Here is a 13,305-nt window from a genome sequence, read left to right on the forward strand (position 1 = left end):
TGCTTTTTATGTTGGGACAATTTGTTCTTCTATGGACAGGCATGTTTACTACTTCATGCTTCAAAGTTTGGCTTCCCTCTGTATGGATATGAGAAAAGTAGTGTTGGCATGGAAAACAACCAAAGAGAATGAACCTGTCAATCCACAACTCAAAACATCCATCCTGGTTAGGCAAAAACTTCTTTTTTTTAACCTTTAAAGACTTGTGCTTTGATATGATTTCTACTCTGTGTAGTAAGCTAAATGGATTTCTTAAAACTGATTGACCGCGTGGCTTTAAAAATACACGTCACATTAAGGAAAACAAACCACAGCTGTTCTGCTCTGGACTCTCAGCTGCGTGTGTGGAGAGGGAGGTGTGGAGAGGTGAACTTGGCTGCGGGGGAATCCCTGTGGGGTGGCAGATGGGAAGGAAGAGGCTGTTCCCGGCAGGTGCTCCGGCTCTGTGGCCGCTCCTGGGACGGGAGGAAGTGCCTGGAGCGGGCACTGGGGAGGGGGCGCAGGAACCTGCCAGACTCTGAACAGTTGTCCCTTTTCCCGTGTTTTCCAGGTGCATCATCGGCTGTCTCCTTGGCAGAGCGTGAGAGTGGTGTATTGCAGTACCGTAGTGCCCTCTGATGGTGAGTACACACCAGCTCCTGCCTCACTTGCACTTCCCCAACTCGGCTTTAATTCCCTGCTCCCTTTTCTGGTTGAGGCTTCCTTGGCTGGGCACCAGTCCAATTTGGAGCTAAGGAAGTGACAGAGAGAACAACCTCGGGAAGAATTAAGGCAATGGGCATCTTTTCTATGAACTGTCCTTACAAAACTCGGCAGGCTTTATAAAGAAAGATGGAATTGCGTGCAGCTGTCCAAGTCTTTTTGCCAGACTTCTTTCTGATGTAGCTGTGAGGTCTGTATGACCCCTGCCCTTCCTGGAGGGAGGTGCCAGAGGCTGGAGCCTGGCTCTGTTCAGTGATACCAAGTACTTGGACATGAAGCAAAGGGCAGAAACTGATGCACAGGAAATTCTCCCTGAACATGAGGAAGAACAACTTCTCCTGTGCACTGGAACAGATAGCCCAGAGAGTCTGTGGATACTCCAGAACCATCTGGACACAAATCTGTGCTTGTGTGCTCTGGGATACCCCTGCTTGAGCACCAGAAGACTCACTGTTGTCCCTTTAGCCTGACCCTACCTGCTCCCTTAAGTCCATTTATATAACAAAAGTGCAGTTCAGCTATATGCCAGAATAGTCAGAAGCATCACTTACTGCTGTGAATAAGTTTTGAAGCCAAGGCAATGTTACTCCTTTATTTAAATTCTGGGACAGCTTAAACATGTAGCTTTTTTGATAAGGTTGTCAGAGCACAAAGCAAAAGGATGCACTGGTGGAACTATAAAAGTCTCAGTGTGCCACAATGCAAAGAGGAAAGGAGCAGTTTTCAGCTGCTTAACATCTGCATGCTGTGCACAGGGAGTGGAGCGCTTGTGCTGACAAACATGAGCATTGAGTGGATCCTCTCCTTGTTAAGGCTTGTTAATAAGGTCTGAAAGCTAATAAATGAAGGGTTCCTGCTTCCCCTGCCAGGATAACAAGTGTGCAAATACAAAGAGAACATGACTGACTGCTCTGCAGAGCTTACATGAAAACCTGGGTGCTTAAACAGGTAGAATTGTAGAGGATGTGTAAGGTTGAGAAGATATCTGTTTGTGCTGATGAGATTTTACCTTTCCTCATGTTGTGCTTGAATAATTCTCTCATTATTTCTTCCAATAACTTTGCCTTTACCGGTAGCCAATGTTCAACACTGACTTCTTTGGCCACACTTTCCTTTTACCATTCTCCGTTGTGACCTTGTTTGTAGCTCAAGTTGATCTTAAGCAAAAATATTTAAAAAAAAACCAACCATGACCTGCTGCTGGTGCACATTTGATTGAGTCAAAACTTTGTGGTACTTGGATGGAACTGATGCTTCAAAGCAACTCCACACTTAATATAGCATGTAAAGCTGTTAAAATCCTCCATGGTCTCATTTAGCACCATTCCTGGCCAAGCTGTAGGTGACTGTAAATGTAAGTGCAGCACACTTGTATAAAATTAATTTATTTTACTTGTGCCATGTCTTTAAATCCTGGCTTAAAATGTAACTAGGGGAAGATTAGCTGAAACCTTAACTCTGTAATTAGAGAGGTACCAAATACTTTGTCCACTTAGTAAGTTGTGAAGTAGGTGCAGAAGACACACAGGGCTGTGGGAGAAAGAGTGAGGCAGCCATATCGCAGGGGCTTGTTAATAATTTTTACTGGAGCTGCTTGCTGCTGTCTGTTAGGTTTGTGTTATTGTGTCCTTCAGATTTCCTTCTTTTCTTTGCTGCTTCCCTCTTCAATGCAGTAAAAATCAGACCAGCGTTGCTTGTGTGGGAGGTGGTGAGAGGATCAACCTACAATCATGAACTTTCCCCACCAGTGAATTAAGCTAGGAAATCACTTGTACAAGGTTTTTGCAAGAAAAACATAAAGCGGCTGTATTTACAGACTTAAGGACCCTGTCTTTTGAAGGGAAATAATTTGGTCTTTAATACTTCACCTAAGCTGGAAGTTCTTGTGAAAGGCTTTGTTTGTGCTCCTAATGCTGATGACTCCTAAAATGCAGTGGGGCTATTCCTGGTAGTCACTTCCTCCAGAGCTGGCAGTCCTGGAGCTCTGGTTGTGGTGTGGTACTGATGGGAATATGTGGACAACGTGCAAATGTAAACATTGTTCTCTCTTTTTCTCTGCAAAAAAACTGCCTCACTGCCTGTATAATCCAGGTAGCATTTTAAATGTAAAGAAAACCTGATAGCTGGTGTCAAAACAGCTGCTGCTAAGGAGCTCTAAATTCTGTCTGGCAGTCCAAATAAATTAGCACTTTGCTGTATTTCTTTCCAGTAAATATATGATTGTTCCCTCTGAATTCTGTGCTTCAAAACACTAAAGCTACTAAAATCCTGTCAGATGTCTGAGTCTTTAGAAGAGGCATTGATAGGTTTTCAAATACTGGGGCCTCTTAGGATGCTTTAGTTGTTTTAGGTGTCCATACTTGGTTGCTTCCATCTAGTCTTTAAGGACTTGAAGGCAGCAATCTCTTGCAAGAGGGAAAAAGCTTTTTTATGCTTGATTCATTTCATGAAGGTGTGTGATAGCTAAGAATGAGAAGAGAATTCTTCTGGCTTTGTGAAAGTGCACTTGGTAAATGCTTTCTCAATATCCACAATCCCCCATTTTTGGAAGGGTGTGTTGCCCCAGGACTTGTCCCCATAGTTCCCTTTGCTTGTTAAAATAACATTATTTGCCTTCATTTCTATTTCTGTTGACTTTTTGACTGGCTGATTTTGATGTTGCTTAAAATGACTTGGCATTGTCAGTCCAGTGAGTATAAGGAGGCAGGAGTTGACCCAAGTTACAACAGGTTGGGATACTGAGGCAGATGAATTGTGGGTGGGTGTGACTGCACCATCCTTGAGACACAGCAAATGATCTGAGCAATAAAAACCCCGTATACCTATACCTATAAAAGCGAATCATTTTGAGGTGTGCTGTTATATCTTAGCAACTACGTCACTTGAGGACAGTTATGACTGTGATTCAGTAAAGGGCTTAGGGAAGATGAACTTTGAACTTCTCTTTTCTATGTATGGGTCTCACAAAGCACACTGAGCAGGTTGTGGCAGTAAAATAATAACCAGCTTACAGCTCATACAGGTCACTACCATTGATTTTAGAATTACAGAAATCCTCAAGAACGCCCTCAGAAAAGCTTTTGGCAGCACCAGAGAAATGGAAAAATCTTGTTTCATCTACACCTAAGTAGTAATGCCTGTCTGGAGAAGTACAAAGCATATTGATCCCATGAATTTTAGATGAAATGACCTTGAAGCCTAAACTTGGAGTGCTCTTTTCCTGCAACTTCATGCTCCTGCTTTCTTACATGTTTTGCCTCAGGACAAGGAGGAAGAAACCAGAAGTAAACAAGAATATAAACATTTGAAGTGGGCCCTTCCTTGATGTTTTCTAATAGACACAATCTGCCTTTGTCTCCTGAGCTATAAATCCTGATGTAAACAGCAGTGTTTTGTCTTCCATAGTCCAAAACACTTTTATTCTCAAAACCTACCCAAAACATACTGTGCTGCCATGTTATGGCTTTTATATATCATGTTGCCTTTAGAACAAAGGTGACTGTGTTTAGAGTAAGTAACTTCTACAAAGTATAGAAAAACGCTGCCAGGTTACTGGAGTGAGAATCTCTGTTATACCTTCATTTTTCTTTGGCCACATCTCTTGAGAAAACCAAAAGTTTATTCTGTTATATGCAGGTTATAATCAGGTTTGCCTCTTCTTCATGGAGCAAGCAGAGAAGATCTGTTACCTTCTAATGCTGAGCTTGTGTTTTTGTTGTCTCTGCAGAAGTGACAGTGGTTTACCAGAACGGGTTGCCTGTGATTTCTGTGAGTCTTCCATCGCGGCGCGAGCGCTGCCAGTTCACCCTGAAACCCATCTCAGACTCTGTCGGGGTGTTCTTGCAACAGCTGCGAGCAGAGGACAGAGGAATTGATCGGGTTGCAATCTACTCAGCAGGTATTTATTCTTGTTTACAAATGGATTGGTTTACTTGCTTGCCAGCTGTTTGCGTGCGGCCTTTTGCTTTTGAAGTAAAGTTTGCCGTAGTGAGTTTTTTGACGTTCCTTGAAGAGCAGAAGGTAGAAATGCTATTCCTGGAGTTAGAATATTGTGTAGTCAGTGTTGCCAAGGAAATCAGTCCTAATGGAGATGCTTTCTGGTGAGTTCCCTACTATTTAGTAGGAAAGATGCAAGCTGTGCAACCTACAGAGAGGTTCAAATTGATTTATAAGGAATTGGGTATGGAAGGTGGTACATGAGAATCAGTATCCTGCTTTAGCAATGAGAACTCAGTCACGTTTCACCCCTTGTTGTCCTGGCAAAAAGTATCATCCTTTACAGAGAATATTTACAATATATGTTTACATTATTATTGTAAATAGCTAAGAATTTATTTTGTAAACTTAAATTCCGTTTCAGCTTTAAGGGACTCTGCTTTTTGATTTTTGGCTATATGGCAAAGCACATCAAGAGATCAAGTTTATCTGAAGACGTTACTATTTGTATTGAAGATTTTAATGTTTTTCTGTATTTTTGTATACTACTTCCATACTTCAGATGTACTGTTTTTCCATAATCCAATACTGTACATTAAGATATCCACCCTCTGGTTTTCTGTTTATTCTAGTTACAAAGAATAGAAACCAAACAGCTGGATTTGGGATGGTGTTACAATTTAGCCAGAGCATGTTTAAGCTCTTTGTTCCTCCTGCTTAATGCATCATCTGTGCTTTCCTCACAGATGGCACACGTGTGGCCTCCTCCACAGGCATAGACCTCCTTCTGCTGGATGACTTCAAACTGATCATTAATGATGTCTCCTACCACGTCAGACCACCAAAGAGAGGTAAAGCAGCCTGTTTCTGCTCAGCACTGGGAGTACATCTCAGTATTCAGTTCCCTGCTTCATTGCAACATGCTTTATTGACTTGTTCGGGAGCATGAAGTGTTATTTCTCAAAGGAAACCTCATGGTTTCTAATCCTGCCCTTGGAGCCCAATTTAGAGATAGCCAAGAATAATCACTAATGAAAAGCAGATATTTCATTTCTGTTCAAAGCTAGTGCCCCCAGCCCTCAAAAGGAATAAACAAAGAAATAGAATTCCTTTTAATTTCTAAGTTTTCCAAATTTTTTTTCATAATTACTGGAAAGTAATTTAATTTAACTCATTCTGAGGGAATACAATACAAGATGGGAATTAGATTGAAACTGAGATTGTCTGGTTTGGAAGAATAAATTGTTGCTTCCCCTGACAGCTAACATTGTTTCCATTTAAGTGTGGTACTTTGAATATTGCAGATAAACCTCAACACCCTGTTAGCTACCAAACAGTGAAATAAAGGAGACTGTGCCCTTAGAAAAATCATGTAGGAGGGGAAGGGAAAGCAACCTATTTTGAGTCAATAAGAAAATCCATTTCAGTAATACTCTTTGAATGTGTTTGATTTTCAAGATGTGAAAACCTGCAAAGAAGCTTTTGAGACACCTCAGCATTTCTGGGGGAGGCAGGACCTGTGTTTTTGTCTGCCCTCTTTCTTCTGGGCAGCTTAATAGCCTTCATAAAACACCAGGTTCTTGTATGCCTGTAATTACTTTTGAGGATTTAAACCAAAGAGACAGCTTGGGAAATGCTGTTTCTGTTAGGCTCACAGATGTGGGGGATTTTATTGTTCTGTTATTCTGGAATTGGGAGTGCAGTGTACTGGGTGAGATAGTCTTTCTCCCCTAAATGTGGGGTAGACTGACCTCTACTAGAGATGTTTTCTTTTTCCCCCATCTCATTAAAAGCACCTTAGCAGAAAGCTCTCTGCTAAGACTGGGTGTCTAAACACTGGGTACCACACACATACACAAAGTTGTTACTCTGCTGTCACCCACTGTGTGCTGATAGGTGAGCTCTGGGATCACCAAGGTTACAGGAAATGGTCTCCTAGGATGCACTTGCCAAGGAGCTTTCTATAGTTTGTGCTAAAATGAATGTGCCTGCAAATAGGCACTGAGATTAGTTCTGTCAAACTTTTCAACTATTGCTTTTGCATTGTTACAAGATCACCTTGTGTATTTGAGAATGGAAATGCCAGAATACTGTAATTTTAAATATGTACTTCTTGATGTTCGTCTCAGTAGGAACATATAGATTTTTCTTCCAGGGAGAACAGGAGCTCTTTAACTAGAATGAAATTATGTACTTTGTGTGTCTTGGCGCTGGCAGCTGAGTCACTTTTTTCCCTTGAGCTGCTGGTGTTAAAGCTTAAGCTGTCCATAGCTTTTTGAGTTGGTAAAATCATATTTTGATAACTGTAGGTACAAGTCCAAGGATGCTACAACAATTAATTTTTTTATTTGGCTAATGTCAAAATCTTTTGCTTTAATTTCAAGCTTCTTTTTATTTCTATCTGGACTGTAAGACAGTACAGGTAGTCACAACTCCTTTATGAACTGGTATCCTGTAGGAATCCTTTTTGAGTTGGAATGCAAGGATCAAGGTGCTTTTGAGTCATGGTCCTTTTCTTGTTTCTGGATTCCATGAGGGCAACTTTGCTGCTTTGCAGGCAGCACAGCAAGGGATGTTGCCACAGAGCCCTGGGAAACAATTCTTGGCACTGGTGCTCAAAATGCTGCTGATGAGGCTGTTGTAGGGTCCCTAACCCACAATGTCCAGTTGCCACCACCAATAACTCTGGTTGCTGATGGTTTGTATTCTGAAATCTGCCTGGGTCTTGACAGCTGGTGTGATGGATTGTAGCTAGTTTAGTTCTTTCGAATTGTACATAAATATGAATCAGAAGCAGCTGTTGACAACTGGCTAACTTTATAGGACTTCTCTCTTTTCCTTGTTCTTAACAAATTTAAGGAACATCCAGTAGTAAAGCCTAGTTTTCTTTCAAGGGAGATCCCATTGTCTTAGAGTGCTAGAGCTCTTCCAAAGACCTGTTTGTTGAAAAGATAGTTTTGTTTGTTTCCGGTGCAGACTAATATTGGTTTCCCAAGGGCCCGTGAGAAACCCTGTGGGCACAGTGTATAAAGCAGCCTCTGTTTTTCCCTAGAGCTCTTAAGCCATGAAAATGCCACAACGCTGAATGATGTGAAGACGTTGGTTCAGCAGCTGTACACAGCCTTGAGCATCGAGGAGCACCAGCTGAACAAGGAGAAGGAGCTGATAGGGAGACTAGAGCAATTGAAGGAGCAGCTAGCACCTCTAGAAAAAGTAAGGAGTTTCTCAGTGTGTTTTATTTATCCTCCAAATGTAGCCTGGATGTATTTCCAGGTTTTAATTGGGTCCCTGGCATGCTTCAAATAGTTTTAGGATCACTGAACCAAGTGTTTACCAAACCATGTCTGCTTTTGGTTTCTGTGGAAATATTTTGTTTCCTTGCTTCAAGTAGTTGGAAATGAGCTTGTTAGTAAATAAGGACTTGGGCTAATGCAACAGAACATCTCTGACTATAGAGAAAAAAATACTTTCCTGAGGCATTCGGAGCATGCTCAGAGTAAATATAGGTGACAGCAAGATAGTGATGGGAAAGAAGCTGAGATGTGTTTGTGTTTGTATAAGCATTATGTATAATCAAATCATGTTTTGAATCACGTAATGTTGCTATTAATATAAGGGACTCATTTTACAGTATTATCTTTTAACAGTATTAACATAATTACTTCTGAGACTGCAAGGTGTGTGTTTCTGCTTTCTGCAGGTAAGGATGGAGCTCAGCAGGAAGGCAGAGAAGAGGACAACCTTGGTGTTGTGGGGAGGCCTGGCCTACATGGCCACTCAGTTTGGGATTCTGGCCCGCCTCACCTGGTGGGAATATTCTTGGGACATTATGGAACCAGTCACCTATTTCATCACCTATGGTAGTGCCATGGCAATGTATGCTTATTTCGTAATGACCCGCCAGGTAGGACTTGTTGTGCTGATCTTGACGCTTCAGTAGAAGACTTTCTGGGCTCTACTCCCTAGAAAAATAGCAAAGTTGTGCCTGGTAGAAGCTGCTTTGCCCCTTCCTTATCCTGTTGGAACCCAGATGCCACTTGTTTAATTTGTGGCAGAGAGCTGGTGTGTGGCTGTGGGGTGTTCTCATGGCCGGTTGCCTTACCAGAAATGCTTTTCTAAAAGTGTTTGCTGACTGACTGCTGTAGCCAGACAGATTCATCTGCTGGCACATATGGTCAGCACAGACAGGTATGGCTACATGAGGTACCTTCTGAGCTTCAAAGAAGCCCACCCCTCTCACATGCCATGTTGACCCTTTTAAAGAGCCCAGGGATTGGGCATCTTGTTGGAAATGCCTTTCACAGATATAGCCTCCCATCCAGATGAAGAATCAGTCTCTGGATCCTTGTAATTGTGACAGATTCGATTTTCTTGTGCGTGGGATTTTGTCTCATCAGTTCCTAATCCTGCCTAAGTAATGAGGAAGGGAGGGCTCAAAGTGTCTCTGCTGTCACAGGGCCATCAGAACAGATGCTGCAGGTGTTCCAGCGTGGTGTCCCAAGGGTCTGTCAGCTGCATCATTTCAGGGACAGTATTTATAGCTTTTCTCCCTCCATTGTTCCACACAAACTTGTCAGTATGAAATGTTATTTTTTGTTGTCTCTGTGTGGAAGGATTCACACACTGGGGACAGGAGGAAGGTGCTGGTAACTCACTGGTGGAGTGTAACAAATGGGTAGAGAAGCATATGTCTAACTCCATCCCAGCTAGACCCAGCAAAGTCAATGTTCTTCAGAGCAGCTGGTGTGGTGCAGTGTTTGGCATTTGTGACCAAGACAGCCCTGGTAACACAGCAGTCCTTTTGCTGTTGCTGAGCTGTGCTGGTACAGCATCAAGGCCTTCTGTGATTTTTGTTCTTCCCTGGTCTGCTGCCTCCCAATCCCCTGCTTCCCATCCCTGGGAATAGGCTGGGGCTGGGTGAGGTGTTGTGAGGGAGCACACCTGGGACAGCTGCCCTGAACTGACCAAACTGACCATACCACATGATGTCACATTTTGCAGTAAATTGGGAGGGAGTTTCTCCAAAGCAGCTGTCGCTCAGAGTCTGGCTGGGCATTGGTCTGCTGGCAGAAGGTGGTGAGTGATTGCTTTTGCATCACTCTTATATTGTTGTTGGTTTTTCCCCTCAGTTATTAAACTGTCTTTAACTCTACACTTAAATCTTTCTTGGTTTTTTCCTACCTTTGGATTCTCTTCCCTCTCCCATCCAGCTGTGCAGCAGTGAGTGACTGGGTGGGGGTTTAGCTGCTGGCAGGGGTCACCCACCACTGTGTGAGCTTGGGGCCAAGCTTGTGCCTTTTGTCAGAAACTGGTCATTCCCCCTAAAACACCTGAGACATACTGTGCTATGGCATCCTGTGCTGCCTCCCTGCTGTAGCTTTTTTTCTGTTTCCTCTCCTTTTTTCTCTTTAGGAATATGTTTATCCAGATGCCAGAGACAGACAGTACTTACTATTTTTCCATAAAGGAGCCAAAAAGACACGATTTGATCTAGAGAAATACAATCAACTCAAGGATGCAATTGCTCAGGTAACAAGAATTTTTCCAGAAACAAGATAAAGAAATTACTACTTGCTAGCTCTTCGTTACTATTAACAGACACACCTCAAGCAAGAATGAATGTATTTTAAGTTTTCAGCCCATTTTCCTGTCACAGCCCCACTGCAATCGCTGAATTGGCTTTGATATTGCCAGGAATAGAACTGCTGGAAGTGTAAATCAACATGAAACACATATCAATCTTTAAAGGCCTTTCAGAAACTGCTGGTAAATCTTGACTTGCATCAGACTTTTCATGCTTTAGAGGAGCCTAATTCAAGGTATCTTTTCTTCTCAGCTCCTACACACCAGATGGATTTAGTGAGGAATGAAGGCTTGCATCCATTCAGTTCAGGTCTTCCTGACATACCACTTCAGTGCAGTCCTGGAAAATAATCCTCAGAAAATGTAGCCGTATTGTTTAAATCAGTGGGAGCAGATTTCTCAGACTCTGGAGACAGACACTCTTGACAGATTATCCACATTGTGGGATCTGTTCAGCAAAGGACTTGGATAGAGATGTTTCCCTGTGTTTCTCCGAGCCTTATTGCAGAAGGATGGTGTGAGCAGAAAAAGCAGAATTACCACATTATTTTTCACTACTCTATCATCCTTTATTTCCAGGCTCTGGAAATGACAGTGTAAGATACCCAAGGCAAGAGGAGTTCTACCCATGCCTTGGAGAAAAAAACTGCATAAGGAAGGACCCACAGGTCTCTCTGGGGTTTCTTATGCCGTGTTGAATACAGATGCCATTGGATGGCCATATTTTCCTGGAGCTTTTTAGAATCAACCATGCCTAATAATCTAGTTGGGATGTTGGTTTGCTGGGGTTTTGTTGGTTTCTTTTTTAAAAAATACTACAGTGGGTTTATGGGGATCCAAATCTCCCCTACCCTGTTCCTTTAAGTGGCTCCATACAGACAACTTCAGAGAAATGCAGCTGAGAATGGTTTTTGTAAATATGAGCTTTCAACTTGCTGTCACTCTTTGGGCAAATTCCTGCTGGACAGGGAAAAAACAAGAAAATGTGGGAAAGCTTTTCTTTCTCTAAAGGGAAATAGTATTGGGGGAAGTTGTTTTGGGAGCTTGTGCTTTATAACGTGTCTTTTACTTTTAGGCAGAATTGGACCTTAAGAGACTTCGAGACCCACTGCAAGTTCATCTGCCCATCCAGCAAATTTCTGAAAAGGACTGATCAGCAAAGAAGCTCTGAACCCCAGCAAAAAACCTGTTCATAGCTCTTGCCTTTTTTAATTAAAGCATTGCAGGTGGAAGCTGGGACGTGGTGTTGTGGGGTGGAGGGTTTTTACCTTTAATCAAGGCAAAGGACTGTAAAGGGGGAAAATCTCCTAAATCTGAAGATGGGACATTGTGGAATGTTAGTTCTGAAAAGGGCTTGGCAAATAGTCACATTTTAAGAACTGTCAGAATGGTGATTGTGTACAAATACAGGACTGGGGGGGGTTCATGAAAAGAATGTAATGCTGGGGTGAAGGGGTGTCTTCTTCCAGCTTTGCAGGGTCTGCCTCTTGATAAGACACCAGCAGCCTGCTTAGCTTTTTAAATTTTCCTTTACCTGATTCCAATCTCTTTCTCTCTTGAAAAAAAAAAAACAAAAGGAGAAAAAAATAAATGAACAAAGAATCCAAGCCACCTGGAGCTCTGGCTGGTGATCAGAACTTGCACTCCACCGCCATTAACACGCACACTTCTGGTCAGACCTGGTCTCTTTTATAAAGTTACTACAAGACTGCTTTCTACTGGAAAACCGTGAGCTTCCTCTTCCCAGCCCACCCCCTGTGCTCCACTGACTTCCTCCTTTGCTTATTTGTAGCACAGATTGGTTGTAGCCCAGTGAGAGAAGGAATGAGTTTTCTTCTGGACATTCGATAATCGATGTTTTGAATTATTCCGTAATAACTCTCTAAACTTTGTGTCCCAATGCCCTTGAGCTCCTCCTAGAAATCCATGGCAGCATTGCATGAGCGGTTTTTTATATGCAGTCTTAAGGCAGGGAGGTTCCCCTCTTCCTACCCCAAATCTGAGAGCTACCTGGACTATGAAATTAGGAAGGCTTTAAAGGATTACAAAACTGTTGCCAGAATCATGACTCCTGCTTTTAAATGAACAGTTTTGGAACATGGAATAATGAAACTTGATACTTGACTGCTTGTGTAATGGGATAGAAGGTTTCACATATCGTCAAAGCATTTCCCTTGCCCAGAGGCTTTTTGAGAGCCTGGGGATCTTACAGTGTAAGACACAGAACTGCTTTGGTTCTGTAGCACTTTCCCCTGATTAAGTAGCTTTAAGTGAACTTTGTGTCCACAGGTCAGAATTTCTTAGGAGTGGCTAATGACATCTCTTGTTCTTAGCTAAAAAGAAATAATGAAAGGAAGGCCAACCCATTGCCCTCTCTCTTAGCCAAGGCTGGCTGCTTTCTAAGCAGATAAAACATCTCTTCACTCAAAGCAGGTCAGTCTGGTTTAGCACCCTGCTGATAAATGCTCTGGAGACAGGATGAAGGTGGGAGAAGGACACTAAGCTTTATATACAGAAAGGCTGGCTGCTTCTTTTTGATGTTTCACTACTACTCCTCACTGTGTCATGGAAGAAGGCTTCTGGTTTTTTGGGGGAACCATGTTTTAAAAATATAGGAAAGAAAATAATTCAGTATTAACTAGATGCCAGGTGCCTTGCAGATGTGGAAACACAGCTGGGATTGCTGCCTCTTCTCACTCAGTGGCATGTTGGACCGAATGGGTGCATGTTTCTAGTTTTATTTTTTTTTTCTTCCCTTCCCCTTCTCCTCTGTCTTTCCATTTAATTACATTGTGTGATTATTTTTTATCTGTTTTATCATGTTTGTGTGATGAGTTTTAAAAGGAAAAAAAGTGAACACAATCCTGTAGCTGAATCTTTGGTGTGTGTTTGGGATGAGGGAGGGAGCATGGAGAAAAGTCCTTCTTTAAAAAAAAAAAAAAAAAAGAACAAAAAAAAAAAACCTGAACATGTGTAAAATCCTGTATCATTTATGAAATATGTATAAAAGAGCAATGTACTTCTGGAACAATAAATAACTATTCAATTTTTGAATCAGTGCTCTTGAATAATGTTATTTTCCCC

At 42.1% G+C, this 13,305-nt stretch overlaps 1 protein-coding gene across 2 annotated transcripts in view; it reads left to right on the top strand.

Moving 5' to 3' along the window:
* MCU (mitochondrial calcium uniporter) overlaps nucleotides 1–13,275 on the top strand; it is an 80,792-nt gene extending 67,517 nt beyond the window's left edge. Inside the window, exons 2-8 of one of the 2 annotated variants that reach the window (XM_021543870.3) lie at nucleotides 551–620; nucleotides 4,430–4,600; nucleotides 5,385–5,489; nucleotides 7,691–7,851; nucleotides 8,339–8,542; nucleotides 10,051–10,167; nucleotides 11,297–13,275. In XM_021543870.3, coding sequence (XP_021399545.1) covers nucleotides 551–620; nucleotides 4,430–4,600; nucleotides 5,385–5,489; nucleotides 7,691–7,851; nucleotides 8,339–8,542; nucleotides 10,051–10,167; nucleotides 11,297–11,374 — 906 coding nt within the window. In that variant the 3' untranslated portion in view covers nucleotides 11,375–13,275. The remainder of the gene's footprint in view (nucleotides 1–550; nucleotides 621–4,429; nucleotides 4,601–5,384; nucleotides 5,490–7,690; nucleotides 7,852–8,338; nucleotides 8,543–10,050; nucleotides 10,168–11,296) is intronic. The other variant, XM_021543869.3, reaches the window with a different exon arrangement.
* The last annotated feature ends 30 nt before the right edge of the window (nucleotides 13,276–13,305 follow it).

Source organism: Lonchura striata, chromosome 6, assembly GCF_050655825.1.
Source record: "Lonchura striata isolate lonStrDom1 chromosome 6, ASM5065582v1, whole genome shotgun sequence".
Taxonomy (NCBI): domain Eukaryota; kingdom Metazoa; phylum Chordata; class Aves; order Passeriformes; family Estrildidae; genus Lonchura; species Lonchura striata.